Source organism: Herpailurus yagouaroundi, unplaced genomic scaffold (genome assembly GCF_014898765.1).
Source record: "Herpailurus yagouaroundi ecotype Mexico unplaced genomic scaffold, PumYag 198, whole genome shotgun sequence".
Classification (NCBI taxonomy): Eukaryota; Metazoa; Chordata; class Mammalia; order Carnivora; family Felidae; genus Herpailurus; species Herpailurus yagouaroundi.
The window spans coordinates 27,313,741-27,332,866 of NW_024412429.1; the positions used below are offsets into that span (position 1 = coordinate 27,313,741).

At 38.9% G+C, this 19,126-nt stretch overlaps 2 protein-coding genes across 9 annotated transcripts in view; both read right to left on the bottom strand.

Moving 5' to 3' along the window:
* The window catches only part of ECT2L (epithelial cell transforming 2 like), an 82,437-nt gene extending 79,766 nt beyond the window's left edge, over nucleotides 1-2,671 (bottom strand). For 3 of the 8 annotated variants that reach the window (XM_040449032.1, XM_040449036.1, XM_040449031.1), the window contains exon 1: nucleotides 2,506-2,670. The gene's annotated coding sequence lies outside the window, so the exon portion shown is untranslated. Of the gene's footprint in view, nucleotides 1-2,116 lie in introns of all 8 variants that reach the window. The other 5 variants (XR_005782678.1, XM_040449037.1, XM_040449034.1 and 2 more) reach the window with 3 other exon arrangements.
* Nucleotides 2,672-6,492: 3,821 nt separating this feature from the next.
* Nucleotides 6,493-19,051, bottom strand: CCDC28A (coiled-coil domain containing 28A). Its single transcript, XM_040449048.1, has 5 exons — nucleotides 18,946-19,051; nucleotides 16,895-17,094; nucleotides 15,813-15,976; nucleotides 10,334-10,488; nucleotides 6,493-8,437 (listed from the first exon to the last, which is right to left on the bottom strand). The coding sequence occupies exons 2-5, from the start codon at nucleotides 17,050-17,052 to the stop codon at nucleotides 8,399-8,401; spliced, it is 516 nt and encodes a 171-aa protein (XP_040304982.1). The 5' UTR covers nucleotides 17,053-17,094; nucleotides 18,946-19,051; the 3' UTR covers nucleotides 6,493-8,398.
* Nucleotides 19,052-19,126: the final 75 nt, after the last annotated feature.

Below are 19,126 nucleotides of genomic sequence, written 5' to 3' on the forward strand. Positions count from 1 at the left end.
TTTCTAACACCATGGGAGACTCAAAACCTAGGTATACAAAACCAAATTCTCATCCATTTTTCATCTTTGCTTTGTGTCCTTTCTCCAAGAGCCACAGTACTGTCCCATGCGGTTTTTCCTTGATCATTTAGGATTTCTCTTATTTGCACACAAAGTAGCGTGTCAACTCCTGGGAAAGTAAAGGTCCAGCCACTCACTGCCTTGCTCATATCCCAGTTTTCCAGGGAATTGAGGCCCCAGTGTGGATGACACCAACTGGGTATCTCTGTCTTACATTATCTTGCAAAACAAGGGCTCTAAATGTTTCTGAAGTGTGTTCTCAGAAGGTAATGAAATAGGAGACCCCAATCTGTGGCTCTTCTCATTTATAACTAGATCCAACATACAGATTGTTACAAAATCAAAGTGGGGAGGGAGCCATGTAACAAATGGTAAACTTATCTTAATTTTTGTTTGAGTGGCTCTTCTAACCGGCACTGTGCTAGTAAATCTTTTTCCCACACACTAGCTCCTTCTCACATTCACCCTGGGAGTTAGATTACAGAGGAGAAAAACAGGGTAAAGAAAACCATCCAAGGTCGTACAGGGAATAGTTGGTTATTGAATTTAAAAATTATACTGGATTTTTCCTAAAGAGTGAGTGTAATAAATTGGATCTATGGCTGCTATGGGTTAATCCGGAAATACGATTTCTCTTTCATGGCTGACTATCCTTTACAACTGGCATATTGATGAGGAACTCAGCAACTGACCTACTACTACCTCTATGCCTAGTAAAAAAAAAAAAAAAAAAAAAAAGGTGGGGTGATGGGTGAGGTGGGGAGGAGCCTGTTATGTGACAACCAAAGCCAGATTAAGGGTTGAAATGGCTGGCCAATTGCCAGTCTGTACAGCGTTAAATTATCACCAGGATAGCACAGGACCATGTTGTCATTAACGATGTTTCCACAGCCTTACCCGGTTGGAGAAATGTACATTCACCTGGTCCTGCCCCACTGTAGTAGACAAAATGACTTGAAGTGCAAGTTAGAAACATTGTTCTCTGCCACAGAGGTACCTACATTTGAGTCCTTTTATGATTCACACCTGCAAGTTGCACAACGCCTCATTTATTATCTGAAATTTAATCCCTTAAGCATGATCTATATTTTCAACATTTCAGAGGCTATTGCAAACTCACCTAAACTTTTAACGTAAGTACCTGGCATTACTTCCTCAAGAAACTTTTAGATTCTATGAATGGAAAACAAAAATCTATAGAAAGTCTTCTTGCAACATGAAAAAAGAATCAAGTACTAGGCGTAGGGAAGAAATCCCAATTTAATCCCTTAAATATGCCTCTGAAGAGTTATCTGGTTTTAAAGACTGTGAAAAAACCAGAGTACAAGGACAATGTGTGTGATTATGAAAACAGAAATGAAAGATTATTCCACTTAAACGCCTGCTTTTCAGGGCATATAAAAACATGACTTATTTTGAACATAAACTGGTATATTATTTTTATTAAATGCACAAAAAAGTAATGGATGATGAAGGTAACAGCATGTTTTGAGGAAATCTGCACTACTGATGGCACAGGAGGTGATAGGAAATGCCGTACTTGTGAGCCCAAATGCACATAAATGTTGGATTGGCTCCCCGATAAGTAAGTTTAAAACTACAAGATTAAAGTTGCAACAAGAAGCAATTGCACTATTTAAACTCATTCGGGAGAAATAACCAGCCATGGCTGTTGTAAACTTTCAAGTTCCTAATCCCTACTTTCTCCTACTGAAATAAGTTTTAGAGCATGAGTTTTGAGGACTCCCAAGGTGCGCAAATGTCAAGAAGGGCCCGAAAACAAATTGCCTGGGTTTTGCTGAACTTCGATACAGATGATGTCGGGATATTCTGTTCTGATACTACGGAGAAAGTTATTAAAAAGCGCAGCACTTTGTACTTTTAAAAAGAAGGAAAAAAAAGGAAGTATCATGTCTTTAGTTGTTTGTCCTGTTCATCAAATCTTAGCATATTAACTCCTAGAGCGACAGAATTCGAACCAGGAACTGTATTCTCAACAGGGTGTATTTCCCCGTCACTGCCCCCAGCTCCACTCCCCACGCTCCCGTGACTCTACCGTAGGAAGAGCTGAAAACTGGAAGAAGGAGAGGCGTTGGTGTGAACCAGTCTGGGGTCGGATGAAAATCACTGTTTTCCAAAGTGCTCAATAACTTGACTTCATTTCTAGCCCAGATGAAAGCTCTGGAAGAGGTTAAGAGTTTCCTTGGCACCGCCCAAGTCAAACCCACGGAAAGATTGCTTTTGTTTCTCCCCGGAGCCACTGCAGCTTTTTGGATAATCGTGGGGCTGCTGCGGCTCTCAAGGTCACGGGTGGGGGAGGGGCGCTGCCCGCCTCAGCGCCGCTTCGGGTCTTCCGGAGGTCGCGCAGGGAAGCTAAACCGCCCCGGTGCTGTGCCCGAGGGGTCTCAAGCAAAAGTTGCGCGGCCCGGAGGCCAAGGGCTTTACCTCCCGGAGGTGGCTGAGGAACCCGGGCCGGAGCGCCTCCTCTTTGGACCGTCGAGTGACAAGCGGGGGCTGCAGCCAGCGGCCGCCCCGGAGCGCGGCGAGGACGGGTGGCGCGCGGTCTCCATGGGGACGGGCAGCCACCACCCCCCCACCCCAACCGCGCTCCTCGGAGTCCCCGCCCCGCGCGCCTGGCCGCAGCCCGCAGGTGTCCGCGGGGCGGGCGGTGCTGGCCCCGCGTGGGCCACCGAGGCCTGTCCACGGCCGCTGCGGGATTCCGGCCAGTCTGGGGCCCCGGCTCCTCCGCCGTCCCCCGGGGCGGGGGGGGGGGGCTGAGGTGGGACCCCCGAAGGCTTAGAGGGAGGGGCAGACGCCAGGCTGCGGGACCCCAACCAGGAGGAGATGGGACACTGACGCCAGCGTTAGCTTGGTCGCAAAGAAAGCCAGCAGTTTTAAGGCCGTGTGATGGGAAAGGTGGGGTTGATCTTCAGCAAATCCTCGGAATATTTTAATACTTCTTGTCAAGTTTAGCGTTATACAGGAGGTACCAAAACCAAAGCAAACACGTTTAAGGGATCTGGAAGTAACACTAAATATAAATGGTTTGCTCTGGTGTTTTGTTTTGTTTTTTTTACCATCGGTAATTAAAATTTGTCTACAAGGAATATACAGCATATAGTAAATTTGATTCTCATACAGTTTTATTCTAATCCAGGCATCTCAGCTTTTTCCTGTTGCCTTTAACATATGTTTAAATTGTGTGTACCAATTAGAGAAGCTAAAATTTTATTACCTGAGACCCACATGGGGTCCCTTGACACAAAGGACGAATGAACCAGATGAATAAACAAGATCAATCTGATGCACTGTCAGTGACCCCACAGGAAACAGCTTGTGCTTCACTCTATCTCAGGACCCATCCAAGAAAAACATGTCACGCGGCAAAATTTCCTTTTTTCTTTGTCAGACCCTAAAACGCTATTTCCCCACCCTGGAATCCCTAGTCTCTCAACCCAACTGAAAAGTTTGGAAGACTGTATTTAATATTCTGCTCATTTCCTCATTTTTAAAACGAGTATCAAAAAAGAGCAATCAGATAAGTTGATCAAAAATCTTTGAGCTCAGAATGGCAAAAATTACTAAGATTGAGATTTGTTTGTATCATTCAGTGGGTTTCACTCACGCATCCCCAATTAGGTGCTTGTTTCTCTGTCCTGGAAACGAGGAAGAAGCAGGGGCGTCTTTTAAAATGTGAAGGCGACTGAGCTATGATTGAATAAACAAAATGTGGCTATCCGCACAACGGAATGTGATCTGGTCATGAAAATGAACGCACTAGTGATCCATGCCACAACATGGATGAACCCTAAAACCTAGAAAATATTATGCTAAGAGAAGCCAGTCATGAAAGACCATGTAGGATTCCGTTTATACAAGATGTTCAGAGTAGGCAAGTTCGTAGGAAGTAGATTAGTGGTTGCCAATGGCAGGGGGGTTGGGAAATGGGAAGTGAGCTGCCAAGGGGTTTCTCTGGAAATGAAAATGCTCTACAATTAGAGTGTGCTGACAGGTGCACAACCGTGACCCCCGCTAAAAACCACTGAGTTGTACACTTGACAAGGGTCAGTTTTATGTAGGAGTTATATCAATAAAGCTGTGTAAAATGAGCAGTAAACTGAATGTTTGCTCTACATTATTGGGTGTCAGCAGCTGTGATAAGCATCCTACACACACTTTTTCACTTTCTCCTCATGACCCCTATGAGTTGGTTAGTAATCTCATTTTCCAGGTTAAAAACAAAAGTTAAACCCAAAGAAACTAAGTAAATGTGCGTGAATACAAAGCTAAGGGGAAGAATGGGTATTCAGCCCAAGGTCTAACTTTAAAGCCCGTGCTCTTTTCACGACTGACACCAATACTGAAATGTCCACAAGGTGCAAAATCTGGAAGAGAATTACATAACCTTGAAGTTATTTATTATTTTTAAAAAAATTTTAATGTTTATTTCTAAGAGACAGAATCAGAGCACGAGCAGGGGAGGGGCAGAGAGAGAGGGAGACACAGAATCCGAAGCAGGCTCCAGGCGCTGAGCTGTCAGCACTGAGCCCGACACAGGGCTCGAACACATGAACTGTGAGATGGTGACCTGAGCCGAAGTCGGATGCTTAACCGACTGAGCCACCCAGGCGCCTCGAATTTTATAAATGCAGTTTACTTTTGAGGATTGAACTCTTGTATTCCCAGACTGGAGACTACAGGTTTCTTCAAAATAAGGCAATAACGACTAATTTAAACAATCACTTTATTAAAAATAGCAAATTTCACAAGTACTCATTTAACATTTTGTTGGCACTGGCCCCTGGAAAACAAACCCGTGTGTGTACTGATTGTCTAATGTAAACTGAAGCGGGGCTGCCCCCAAAAGCCTGTGCATCATCAACTTCGAATCAACACGGGAATGAGTAAGTCTGGTGAGCTCAGAAAGGATGAACCTTCAGCCCTATTAATAACATTTTGCACAAAGCGCTTCAAGTATAACCCCCATAAGGCAACAACAGAAAGCATAGCAGCACAGCCTCGGCATCACAGTTCCTGATTAAGCCTTCAACCAGGCCTAGGCTCCAGTTATGGCGAACGACAGCAAGGCAACTTTACTAAAAGCAGCAGTGAGAACAATCATTGCACTGGTACTTTGATTACTTTATTCCTTGTTGTGGAAGATGATTCTGCTACTGGGTTCAGCTGCAAAATTAAAGAATGCTGTTTTTCTTCAAACCGCAACAAAGCAACTGCATGTCCTTTTAGCTGGTGGACGTATTCGGGACGTCTTGTGCGTCCGCCAGATGTAGTTTTTGTCTGAATTCATCAGTTAAGATTTTCATTTTATAATGAGTACTTCTTTTAAATTTCGGGGAATTAAAAAAAATAAATTTCAGGGAATTACACTCAGGAGCTAAGGGAGAGAGGTATTGAAATAAAGGAAATATGTTTAAAGGGAAGTGTCTGTGTCACTGTGAGAAACCTGGATGTGGTAAGACAATTTTTAAACGTAGTTAAGTAATTATACTAGATCCAGAATTTGAAGACTTAAAAAAAGGCACTAAATCAAGACTATGTTTCAGATTCTAATACAGCACAGGATTATTTTCATGGTAAGGAACCGATGAGAGGCAAATATGAAAACTTACTGGATTAAACAAAAATCATTGGAGAGAACAACACCACTTTATCATCCTTGGGAAAACAATTTCTTTGTAAAAGTCAAAAATCAAATCATCATAGCTCTAAAACTTTCCCTATAATCCTGAATTATTCTTCAAGATTAGAATTAGTGTGGAATTCTTGCAGAGGTTACCCCCCTCCCTTCTTATCATCATTGGCTTTCATCTTGTTCTTTCATCCATCCATATGATCCACCTGCTACCTATCTCTTCAAGACCCAATTCCAACAATGCTGTGAATACGCTGAGAACAACTAAATGCTAGCAATACGCGTATGGCAGAGGTTGCAAAAATACACAGACATGAGTGCTGTCATCAAAGCCATTGCCATCCAGTTGGAGGGCTGAAATTTAACACATATAAAAATCAAAAGATAGTGAAATAAGGCAGAATGCTAGTTGGAGGTATAAATAAAATGCTTTATGAGAGTGGTCAGCTTCGGTGTTACTTGATGGGGGAAAAGGGGGAGGCCAGAGCAGTGGTAGGTAGAAAGCACAACCTGAACAGAGGCATTACGGTGAGCATGAACATGATGTGTTCTTAGACACCCAGAGAACCAGCTTAGTGGGAATGAAAAATATAACAGGATGCATAGGCTGTGATTATATTATTGAGAGCTGTTAAAAAGTCTAACATGGTAAAAAACGTGGTCTGAAATAGGAATGGCAAGAGGAGAGTGATGTTTTTAAGAAGACTAATTTATTTAGTGTCATTGTCTAAAGTTTACGGCAGCACTGTCCAAAAGAAATATAATGCAGGCCACAGGTATAATTTTTAAAATATATTTTATTCACACTAATATATAAAAAAGCTGTCATTTCAGCATGCAATCATAAAAAATCTTGAGACATTTTACATTATTTTTTTATACTAAATCTTTGAAATCAGGTGTACAAATTATACTTTTAGCACATTTCAATTCATATTAGTCACGTTTTGTGTGCTCAGTAGCTACGTGGCTAGTGGCTGCCATATTGGACAGTGCATCTCCAGAGCTGGAACAGAAATCTGAAAGGTTATGGAATAAAGGGATGAGGATAGGGGATGAAGGAGGAATAAAAGGCAGAACCGACGATGCCTGACAACTAAATGTAATCAAGAAGTGGCAAATCATTCCATGTCCATGTCCCGGCTCAATGGCAGATAGTTCCACGACCAAGTAGCAATGTCTGGTCTAATCATAGAAGGGATTTAAATAACCTTTGGAGACTGAAAATAACAGAGGCTACCGATGACAGAGAAGGAAATTAGGAGGAAAGTATGAATATAGAGAGAACATTTATTGCAAATGAGGAAACTATATTTGCCTTAAAGCTACACACTTGCTTCCCAAGATCTGAAACCAAACAACCTAGAGCCCATGCTCTTGTGTTCCGTCATGTTGCCTTGTTTAACTGTGGTGGTTGAATCAGGCAAAGTGGTGAGATAAATGAGTCTAAATGTCTAACAAAAACTCAGATAAGAGGATAGGAGATACTGACATGTCACAAGCATAGAAAGAGTACAAAGCATAGAATATGAAGCTCAAAATGAGTACAAAGAAAAGAAAAAAGCACCAGGCATTACTACTAAGAGAAGCCCCCTAATTAACTCATATCTTATCCCCATATTCAAGTCTTTCTTAGCAAGGATATGTTACATTAATGTTTCCCCACAGTTTATGTGGCTTCTCAAAAACCCATCTGTAAAATGGGAAGTATAACACCACCTACTTATAAGGGTAGGACCAAATGAGAAAATGCAGGTAAAGCCCTTCATAAAATACTTGGCAATTAGTAAGTACTCAATTAAGATTAACTATTAATCGTTATCACTGGATTTGCATATACTTATTTCTTCATTGTTACTGCATAGTTTAGCAAGTAGTAACAGTATCTGTTACAACAATAATAGTAATATATATATATATAAATATATATATATATTAGTTTAGAAAAACTAGATAATTACTCCATCATTATATGCAGCAATTATCCCATATTACAGAGGACACTCTGAAATGTTAAGCAATTTACCCAAGGTTAATTAGCAAAATTATCAGAACCAAATTTCAAAAATCAAATGTCTTGACCCTACAACCAGTATCCTTTTTGGTATCTCATTATTTAGTTCAGAAGGATGTCATACCTCTCAAATTATTTTATAGGCAGGATCATTTCTCATTGTTCTTTATCTCACGTTGTGCCTAGGACTATGTCCAAAAACACGTTTTGAAAAGTTCCTGAAATAATTGCTCCAAATTGTAATGTCAAAACCTGAATATTTTACACACGCCTTGGTGATTTCTTTTAAGCTCCTCCTATAATACACCTTGTATATGCATCTAAAGTATTCTATGTAACGACAGGAAACTAAGCATGGCATATTATGTCTGCATATCCAACTGCTATTTAACTTAAGAATCTAAGATTCGAGATAATTTCTACGGCCACTAACCCAATCCTCAATTCTCTTGGTTGATTTTTAAAAATTTGTTTTAAAAATCCAAAAACAGTACAAAGCAAAGCAGAACAAATGAGAAACAAACAAAATTGTAGCATACAAAACAACTAAAAATTCCATTTGGAAACCAAAAGAGAAGAGAAATGGCCCCAGTAAATCATCATGGGTGTCTTTGTTCATTGATTGAGGTATTCACCAGAAGTTATAATTTGTAAACTTTTCACTGTTGATATTAGGCAAAAGGATACATGGAAGAATTCAATTCTTCTAACTGTAACACAAAGAAACAAATTTAATTTCAGTTTTTATGGGAAAAATAAGTAGATAATTGTTTACACATTTTAAAGTAACCTGGTTTTCATTTAAGCTTTCTCTAAACGAAAAAATAAAATATTGAAAAAAACTTCCCAAAAATTTCCAGCTTGGGAAATTCACTTATGCAAAATAATTATAAAGTAGCTTTAGCATTTATTAAACACAAATATGAGAAGAGAATTAAACCAGATAAGCAAAACGAGAGTTCTATAAGGATTCTTAAAACCATGAACAATTATAATCATCTCTAATAGTTTTTTTAAAAAGTTGCCATTTTCATGATCAAAATCTTAAAAACCTTTGTGGATTACGAAAAGACTTCACATATCATTCAGTTTTCAGTATGTGGTAGAATTAATCACACCTGTTTTACAGAGGGAAAAATCAAAGTTACAGAAATGTCAACTACATTGACAAAGTTACACAGATATAACTGAAGTGCAAACCCCAGACTAAACAAAGCCTTTCTGGTTTCAAATTTGGTCTTCTCACTACTCCACAGTCACTTTCTTAAATGTAATGCAAATTAAGCTTCTATTTCTTAAGAGGACCCAGTAAAAGGAAATACTTGCGAGGCTAAACATAGTCTTTGTGAAATAAAACATACGAAAAAAAACATACAGGCTTGAAACTTTAAAAGTATAGGCATACAATTTCTCTCACATTTACTTACTCAAAGGATAAAGAAAAGCAACAGAATTAATCCTTTTTTGTCATTAGTAAATATGTAAACTATTCCAAAACTGAAGAACACTGAATTCAATTTTTCTTTATTTTTACTCCAAAAAAGGTTTAAAGAAGCCAATTTAATTAATACCTTTCAGTGTAAGAATCATAATAGTTACACACAGAATTACGTCCTCCCAAAAGACGTACATTTTAGTGCTAACCCCCAATACCTCAGAATGTGAGTGTATTTGGAGACAGGGTCTTACAAAGAGGTAGGAAGTTAAGACGAGGTCAATAGGGACTAGTGTCTTTAAAAGAAGGGGAAATTTGGACATAGGCACCCACTCATAAAAGGAAAATGCCATGGAAAGATGAAGGCAGTCATCTACAAGCCAAGGAGAGGGGCCTCAGAAGAAACCGACCCTGCCAACACCTTGCTCACTAACTCTGGGCCTCCAGAGCTGTGAGAAATAAATTCCAGGTGTACCCAGTCTAAGGCACTCTGTTATGGCAGCTTTAGCAAGCTAATACACAGAGCAATGCACTAAAGGATCTGAAACATACACATAGTTCTGTATATAACATTAGTAACCACCACCTACCTGAGTAAATAACACAAAACGTATTTAATCATGTCTGGACCGCCTTATACATTAAGATCGTATCATGTATGTACAGAAGTGAATCTTTCACTTCTAGATTTCCCAGCAGTCTCAAAATATATGCTTAGATATAAATGTGACAATTTCTTTGAAATATGTTTCCCTAAGAAAGAGTAGGACACGACATGTATGAAACTTGAAAATACTACACTAAGGGAAAGAACCCAGACATAAAAAGCCACATATTGTGTGATTCTCTTTATATGAAATATCCAGAATAGGCAAATCTGTACAGACCGAGAGGAGATTAGAGGCCACTAAGGGATGAAGAGGAGGGAGAATTGAGAGGTACAGGGTTTCTTTTTTGGGGTGATAAAAATGTTCCGGAATTAAACAGTGGGGATGTCTGCAAAACACTGTGAATACACTGAAAACCACTAAACGGTATACTTCAACATGACTAAAACGATGAACTTTCTTTCAATAAAAATTTTTGATTAAAGAAAGAATGAAGAAATATATACAAATCCTTTTATAAGTTTATATAAAAGAATTATAGTATATAAAAGAATTATACTCACATCAGACAGAAGCCTGTCCAGATTGGAGTCACTGGCTGTTTTTCTCTTATCCTCAGGAAGTTCCTCTAACTCCCCATAGAGCTCCAAATTCAAACGAGCTAATTTCTCCTGCATTCCCCGAACATGTTCCATCTGTTCAATGGAACATTCATTTCCTGGGGGAACATCCCAGAACATTAATAAAGATTAGGACAGTTCAAACTAACTGCCTTGAGGAAAAACTTGTAAATTCAAGGTACTCACAAGAATTTAGTTTTCGTTCTGTTGTAAATTACAGTGTTAATGACTGCCTATTTTCTGTGTATAATACACAAGTCGAATTTCTGACCAGGAAAGCAATAATCTAAGAAATGGCTGTGGGTACTAAGAAACTCGGATTGGAAAGATTTTCTTTAAAAAACCAAAATCATCAGGGCGTCTGGTCTGTGGAGCCTGCGACTCTTGGTCTTGAGGTTATGAGTATGAGCCCCACAGTGGGTGTGGAGATTGCTTGAAAATAAAATCTTTTAAAAATTTAAAACAACAAAGCAAAACAAAAACCCCAAAACCCAAATCATCCCTTAGGTAAAGAAAATTCTTTTTTCAATAGTAACATCATTTCTAGAAGCAACAGCATGATCTAATCATGTTCAATCTGACACCTGCCATTTGAACTGAGCGACCCAACGTTTTATAATGAGTGAACTTGAACGTCCTGTAAGAACTTCAACCATGAATCATTTTGCCACCAATTATTCCTTTAATAAATATAAATGAGGAACACCTGGGTGGCTCAGTCGGTTAAGCATCTGACTCTTGATTTTGGCTCAGGTCATGATCTCACAGTTGGTGAGTTCAAGCTGTGCGTCGGGTTCCACTCTGACAGTGCAGAGCCTGCTTGGGATTCTCTCTCTCCCCTTCTCTCTGTGTCCCTCCCTCCCCCCATCAAAAATAAATAAACTTTGAAAAAAGAAATATAGATGAAAATATTTATGAAACATGAAGAATGTTATGAAGCATGAGAAACATAATGTAGTATCTTCAGTTGTATGCTCTAATGTAAGTGCAAGACAACTTAATTGCTAAAGGACAGGTCTTACGTTACTTACTGAGTAGAGTTCTCTCAGGTGGCATTACCTGCTCAGGGCAACTAAAATATATACAGTACATATTACATATTTTCATATACATAAGTATTGCCTCTACAACCTCTTGATACTAAAAATTTTTTCTAAAAAACCTTGGTTTTCTCAAAAGTATACTGTAGCTCAGCTAAAGCTGAAGTATATATCTTGAATCAGTATGAATTTATGTAAATTATATTATAATTTCCCCAGGCTAGATTTGTATCATCTTCATAGATTGACAACACTAAATTACATTGATTAATAATTTTGAAGCTAGTTACAGCTCTTTAAAAATCATCCTTTCTTTATAGAAAATATCTCATATTTCCTCTATTTTAATGATGTTTTCTAACAATTAGTAACCTGGAAGATCGAGTGGGAGAAATACCTCAAGAGAGAAAGGCGTGTGTGTTTGTATGTATGTGTGTGTGTGTGTGTGTGTGTGTGTGTGTGTGTATACTGGCATACATATAAATGTATCAATATGTAACATATATATAGAAAAAGAGAGTGAGAAAAGTGGGGAGGGGGACAATATAAATCTATAAAGTAGAAATCACAAGGAATCCAGGTGATCTAACATGAGAACAATAGAAGCTCCAAAAGGATAAAAAGAAACAGATGGAGAAATAAATTAACAACAGAAATAATGTCCACTCAGATGAAAATGAGTTGGTAGATAGGAAGGGTGCACTGATTCCCAGGCAAAATTGATGAAAAAACATAAGGAAAAAAACTTTCAAACATCGAGACAGAAAAAAATTACCTATTAAGAAAGAATTCAATGGGCAATCCACCTTGTATCTACAATACTTCTAGATAGCAAACTGACAAATAACAGAGAATGACTTCAATCCAAGAAAACAAGCTACATAAGAGTAGGGGCAGAGGGTCGCCTGGGTGGCTCAGTTGGTTAAGCATCCAACTTTGGCTCAGGTCATGATCTCACGGTTCATGAGTTTGAGCCCCATGTCAGACTCTGTGCTGACAGCTCGGAGCCTGGAGCCTGCTTCAGATTCTGTGTCTCCCTCTCTCTCTGCCCCTCCCCCACTCATGCTCTGTTTCTGTCTTTCAAAAATAAATAAACATTAAAAAAATTTTTTTAAAAAGGGGGGGCCGAAAGGGTGTTGGCAAGAAAGCAAAGAAGTGATTCAAAGATTAAATCTCAGGTATGGGAGAGAAGAGAGAAGGGAAAGTGAAAATGTTCTAAAGATACCATCTAAACTGGGTCAAGGTAAAGCAAGGAGGTAGAGATATAATAAAATATCTCTGTGAAATAAATAATATGTTTTTCATGTCTTCTTTTCAAATTAATAGTCTAACCAAGACTGGAAACCCAGAAACTATAAGAAAAGATAAAACATATTTCAGTATTCAAAACTTTTACAAGGTTAAATATACCATAAAGTCCACAAACATACTCAATTTGGTTAAAAAAAACAAAAACAAAAAAGCCAAAATACAGCAGCTGGAGTGGTTAGTATCCAAAATATACAAAGGGCTCTTAGCAATTGGCAACACCACCACCAACAGAAGGATAAATAACCAAACAGAAAACTGGGTAAAGGTCCTGAAAAGAGCAATTCAACTTCTTAATATATACAAACTCAACAGTAATAAAAGAAATATCACCTCATACCAACAGTCTGGCAAAATTAAAAGGCTAGTAATACCTATTTCTGGTTGAATTCAGAGAAAAGAGTTCTTTCATAAACTGTGAATGAAAACTAGAAGGACAATAGCTTTTTTGGAAGGCAATCTGGTTACCTGTACTAAAATCAGAATTACTGCGTTGACCCACTAATCCCACTCATGGTAATCCATCCCAAAGAAATAAAAGCACTGACATACATATGTATGTAAAGAGATGTTCACTACACCGTTATGTTTAGGGGCTCAAAAATGGAAACAAAGTAAATGCCCTTCAACAGAGAAATGGTTGAATAAACTGCGGTATATTCACAACTTGGAATATTATGTAGCCATTGGAAAAAAAGAATGAATTAGGGGTGCCTGGGTGATTTAGTTGGTTAAGCGTCCAACTCTTAATCTCAGCTCAGGTCTTGATTAATCTCAGCTCAGGTTGTGAGTTCAGGCCCTACGCTGGGCTCCACACTGGGCACGGAGCCTACTTAATTAAAAAGAAAAGAAAAGAAAAGTTAAAAAAAGAATAAATTAGAGCTATACCAGGTAACCAGGAGAGATTTTCATTAGATATTCTTTAGTGAGGAAAGCAAGATGGGGACAAGTACATATAAGATACAATTTGTATAAAACAATGAAAACTAAAATCTTTGTGTGTTTATATATATATATTTGTGCCATAACCTAGAGACAAATATGAAAAGATATACACCTGGTTCTTAACATGGTTATCTAGTTGGGGTGGGGGGAGGTGGAGCCAAGAGAGGGTGTGGTCAGGGAGGGGATAAGAAGCCAAGGAACTCCACGATGAGACACCACATCACACCTGTCAGAACAGCTAAACTTGACAACTCAGGAAGCAACAGATGTTGCCAAGGATGCAGAGAAAGGGACACTTTTGCACCGCTGGTGGGAATGCAAACTGGTGCAGACACTCTGGAAAACAGTATGAAGGTTCCTCAAAAAATTAAAAATAGAACTACCCTACAACCCAGCAATTACACTACTAGGTATTTATCCAAAGGACAAAAATGCTGATTCGAAGGGGTACATGCACCCAGATGTTTGTAGCGGCACTATCAACAACAGCCAAATTATGGAAAGAGCCCAAATGTCCACTGACCGATGAATGGATAAAAAAGATGTGGTATATATACACAATGGAATATTACTCTGTGCTCAAAAAGAATGAAATCTTGCCATCTGCAACAATGTGCATGGAACTAGAGTGTATTATGCTAAGTGAAATAAGTCAGTCAGAGAAAGACAAATATATGATTGCACTCATATGTAGAATTTAAGAAACAAAGAAGATGAACATAGGGGAAAAATAAAAACAGAGGGGGAGGCAAACCATAAGAGACTCTTAAATACAGAGAATAAACTGAAGGTTGCTGGAGGGGTGTTGGGGGTGGTGGGCTAAATGAGTGACGGGCATTAAAGAGGACACTTACTGGGATGAGCACTATATGTAGGGGATGAATCACTAAATTCTATTCCTGAAACCAATACTACACTATATGTTAACTAGAATTTAAATTAATTAATTAAAAAAGAAAGAAAAAAACCAAGGAATAAAGAGGTATGGGAGGAAAGGATAGCACTTCAAAAAACCAGTATGTATGTTGATGACATTTATGCATTCAGGTGAAATTCTGTATGTGTGCATTCAATAATTTTCAAATTGCTTTAAAAAATACAGGGATATAATTTTATCAGAGAAGGGTTATAAGGTAAGTTGCAAGCTGAACATAAAAACTCTTGACCATATACTTTGTGAACTCATATACAAAAATACCTACTCAGAGGTTTTTTTGTTTTGTTTTTTTAATGTTTGTTTTTGAGACAGAGAGAGACAGAGCATGAGAAAGGGCAGAGAGAGAGGGGGACAGAGAATCCAAAGCAGGCTCCAGGCTGAGCTGTCAGCACAGAGCCTGACACAGGGCGTGAACCCATGAAATCTCAAGATCATGACCTAAGCCAAAGTCGGATGCTCAACTGACTGAGCCACCCAGGCACCCCACCTACCTAGAGTTTCTAATGGAACAATCAGTTAACTGTTCTTATAGCTTCATGATTGAACAAAAACACCAGATTCTTTTAAATTTAAAATCAGGGATGGTAGGCAAGAAATAAGTTTAGGCTTAAAAGGGTAAAGAAAAATGACCTTGAGGCTTTCCCAAACTAAAATACTAAGTCTAAAATATTTAACTGATGAAGAATGTTCCTTTTATTTGTTACTTTCAGGATAGTTATTACATAATAGCAATCCTACTTCAACATTTTTACTAACCCTCCTTTCTTACAAAAACTTTTTCATGAAATTTTAGATGACAAATTATAGTTCATGACAAATGAAATCTAGATGATTGCATTTTATGCCGATAGATTCTTTTTGTTTTTTTAATAAAAGAAAATGATATTTTTGAAAGAAATGGCAAAATAGGAGCACCTGGGTGGCTCACTCAATTGAGCATCTGACTCTTGATTTCAACTCAGGTCATGATCTCACGGTTTATGGGATCAAGCCCTGCATTGAGCTCTGCACCATCAGCAGCCTGCTTAGGATTCTTTCTCTCTCTTTCTCTCTGCCCCTCCCCTACACATGTGTGCTCTCTCTCTCTCAAATTAAATAAATATGAAAAAAAAAAAAAGGAATGGCAAAATAAATGCAGAAAATAGGACGCGAGCATCTGGAAAAGAAAAACAGAGAAATATCTATGGCTTGCCGAATGCTTGAAGTTTTCCGGAGTGGAAATCATTCAAAAGGCTGAGAAGCCCCCTCTCCATCTCCTGAACGTCTGAGACATCGGTGAGGAAGGAGTGCTGAATGGGAGCCGGCTGTGTGCCTTTTCCTTCTCCTCCCTGAGGTCTGGTCTTTTCTTTCATCACTCTGCAGATAGCACAATGAAAACATTAATTGCATATAGTTATCTTTATTATTTTTTTATAATGTTTTTGTAAATGTTTATTTATTTTTGAGAGAGAGAAAGAGAGCACAAGCAGGAGAGGGGCAGAGAGAGGGGGACAGAGGATCCGAAGCGGGCTCTGCGCTGACAGCAGAGAGCCCGATGCGGGGTTCAAACTTGCAAACCACAAGATCGTGACCTTAGCTGAAGTTGGATGCTTAACTGACTGAGCCACCCAGGCGCCCCAGGATTTTAGTGTTTTAAATTTCTTCTTTGAACTTTTCCTGTGTTTGAATTTTTACAACAAATACAAATCATTTCTATGACAATAATAAAACCACCCTTTTAAAAAAGATAAAACCTACCATGGGGCACCTGGGTGGCTCAGCTCGTTAAGTGTCCGACTCTTGGTTTTGGTTCAAGTCATGATCTCACAGTTCATGGGTTCAAGCCCCACATCGGGCTCTGCACTGATGGTGTGGAGCCTGCTTGGGATACTCTTACCCTCCCTCTCTCTCTGCCCCTCCTCTGCTTGCCATCTCTCTCTCTCTCTCTCAAATAAACTTAAAAAAAATTATATATATATAAACACACTCAGCTTAATTTAAAAAAAAACATTTTTTTCCCTCTTCTGGCTAGTGCATCAACTTTGTCTATGACTTTTCTCACTCTGTCCTGTTTAATATGAGACAAAGTAAGGGTCTTCAAACCAGTCATTCATTTTGCATGTGCTAATCCCTACACACTATACCCTTCACAAATTTTTTCTAAATCACATATAATAGATGCTGCCACTGTTTTAAAAGTTAAGCCAAGAGAAAAGCAAGTGTTATAAGAATTGCTAGATTTAGTATTTACGTTGGCAGCGTTTTGCTGTGATAATCTGAAAGAAATGAATTCACCTCTTTAACTTTGGTCGCTGGGAAGTTGACTGTGATGCAGGATTTGAAAACCCTGTGCTTTTACTAACTGGAATGGCATTTTTTTTGGCATTAACAGCCTGAGTAGAGTGGGCACTAAAAGACTTAGGACTCCGCCTCTTCAGTTTCCGCTCCTCCATTGTTTTAAGTTCCTTATTGCACCACGGCCAGCTTCTTATGACCTAAGGAAATACAGCAAAATTATACACATATGCTAGAATATGTGAAAGTGAAAGGGTTTTAAAGACCCACTTCATAGGCTTAAAGAGGATTGAGAATTTCAGAGCTCATTAGATAAAGTTAAAATAAGGATCCCTTAAGTTTAACCTACGGTGCTATGTACACAGAAGCTCTAAGCAAAATGGACTGGTAGACAAAAATGTTTTCCATCATTTTCTGTATTCACGCATCCACAAATATTTACTCTTTTCCACTTGCCAGGCACTATTCTGGATATTGGGAAGATGGTAGTGAACAGAAAGTCCCTGTTCTCAAAGAGCCTACATGATAGAAAGGAAAGAATGCGTCAAAAAAGAAACAAAATAGCCAGAATGAGTCAAAAAAGAAACAAAATAGCCATGTGATAGATATTCCCAGCCTGACTCAAGCTCTAGGTGGTCTTTAGATCTCCCTGCTAAAATTTATTCTTGGAAGAATAACAGATGTATAATTGACAGGGGGTATTTGCATTTTAACTAATGACTAGAAACCTTATGGCAACTACCAAGCACAAACTCAGTGTCTGCCTAGGGATAATACTGATTCTGGTTCTTCGATCGAGTGAAGTTCTATAAAATTAAACTCGTTCCATGACTATTCTGAATATACTTTCTTTACCTATTTCCAATGATACATGAAACTGTATATGTTTGTTTAGTTTTGCTAGTATCAGAAAAGTTACACTATGAAGTTCTAGCTGGCCCTTCCATACAGAATATGTGTAAGGTCTTCTGTTTATCCAATAATTTCCCCTTATTTCATGTATTAACTTCCTTTATCTTCCTTACAGCCATCCATCGAAAAATATCCTTGTACATTTTTACTTATGCATACTATTAAATTGTTCTTAATTATATTGCTTCCTGTATCATGAGATGAGAAATTTACATGGCTATTTACCTCATCAGATTGCAAAGTGCTTTAGCACTATTAAGCTTTTTGTGTACATGGTGTTGAATGTAATCATGCTACGGCCACTCAAAAAGATTCAAATCCACTGATGTCACTCTTAAAATAATTACTTAAAAATTTTAACTAACACAGATTTTTTTTTTTTGCCATTGTCTAAACTCAGTACCACCAGCACTGGAATTTAAACCATTTCAGCTAAGTTGGCTCAGGCTGACCCTAGACAATCACAACTGGATTTATATATAATACCCCCAAAGAAGCAAAAGTTTTAAAAGAAAGGTTCTAATGATTAGTCTCTAATCCCAGATACCAAGTGTAAATCCATTCAAATCTTGGCTAACAATTTTTCCTTTAAGAAGAATTTTCAGTAACACAACAGACACTTTGGGGTTGTTTCGACATGAACACAAATTAAATGGAATTTTAATAAACAGCTGAAGAGAGACAATGGGGCATCAGTTCTCCAAAGAGAAGCATCTGTTTAAACGTGTGATACACATAAACACATGGACCTTCGAATTTAATGATGCTAATAGACCATTTGGTGATACAGGAAAAAGAAAAGGTAGTAAAGCAATTCAAATAAACCAACAGTGGTCTAAACTATGATATTCTGAGGGGCCAGGACTGGAAATGTATCCGCTTTTGGAAGGCAAGCCGCCGGTACAACAAGCAGCAAGGAACCATTTAGAGAAGGCCTTCGCAGTTACTCACTCACTGAGTGCCAGGAACCCACGGCCTTCAAGAAGGACTAGGAGTCCCTCTTGACTTCACCTTATTCTCCTTCCCCAATCAGCCAACGCGGTGACCCTTCACCTCCCAGAATTGAGCGGTGGATAGAGTGGGTGGTGGAAGGGGCCTAAAGGGGACAATGCGGAAGCGCCTTTGCTTCCACTTCATACCTGAGGAAGGAGAGGATCGGAATCCTCTTCCTCAACCTGCAAAGACTCCGGAGTCTCCGAAGCCACCGCCGCAGCTGCAGCCTCCGACGCTACTGCTGCAGCTAGAGCCGGGGTCACATCCCGGACCCAGCGCCACCACAGTTCCCTTTGTTTACGGAAGTGACGCAAGGAGGCGGAGCCT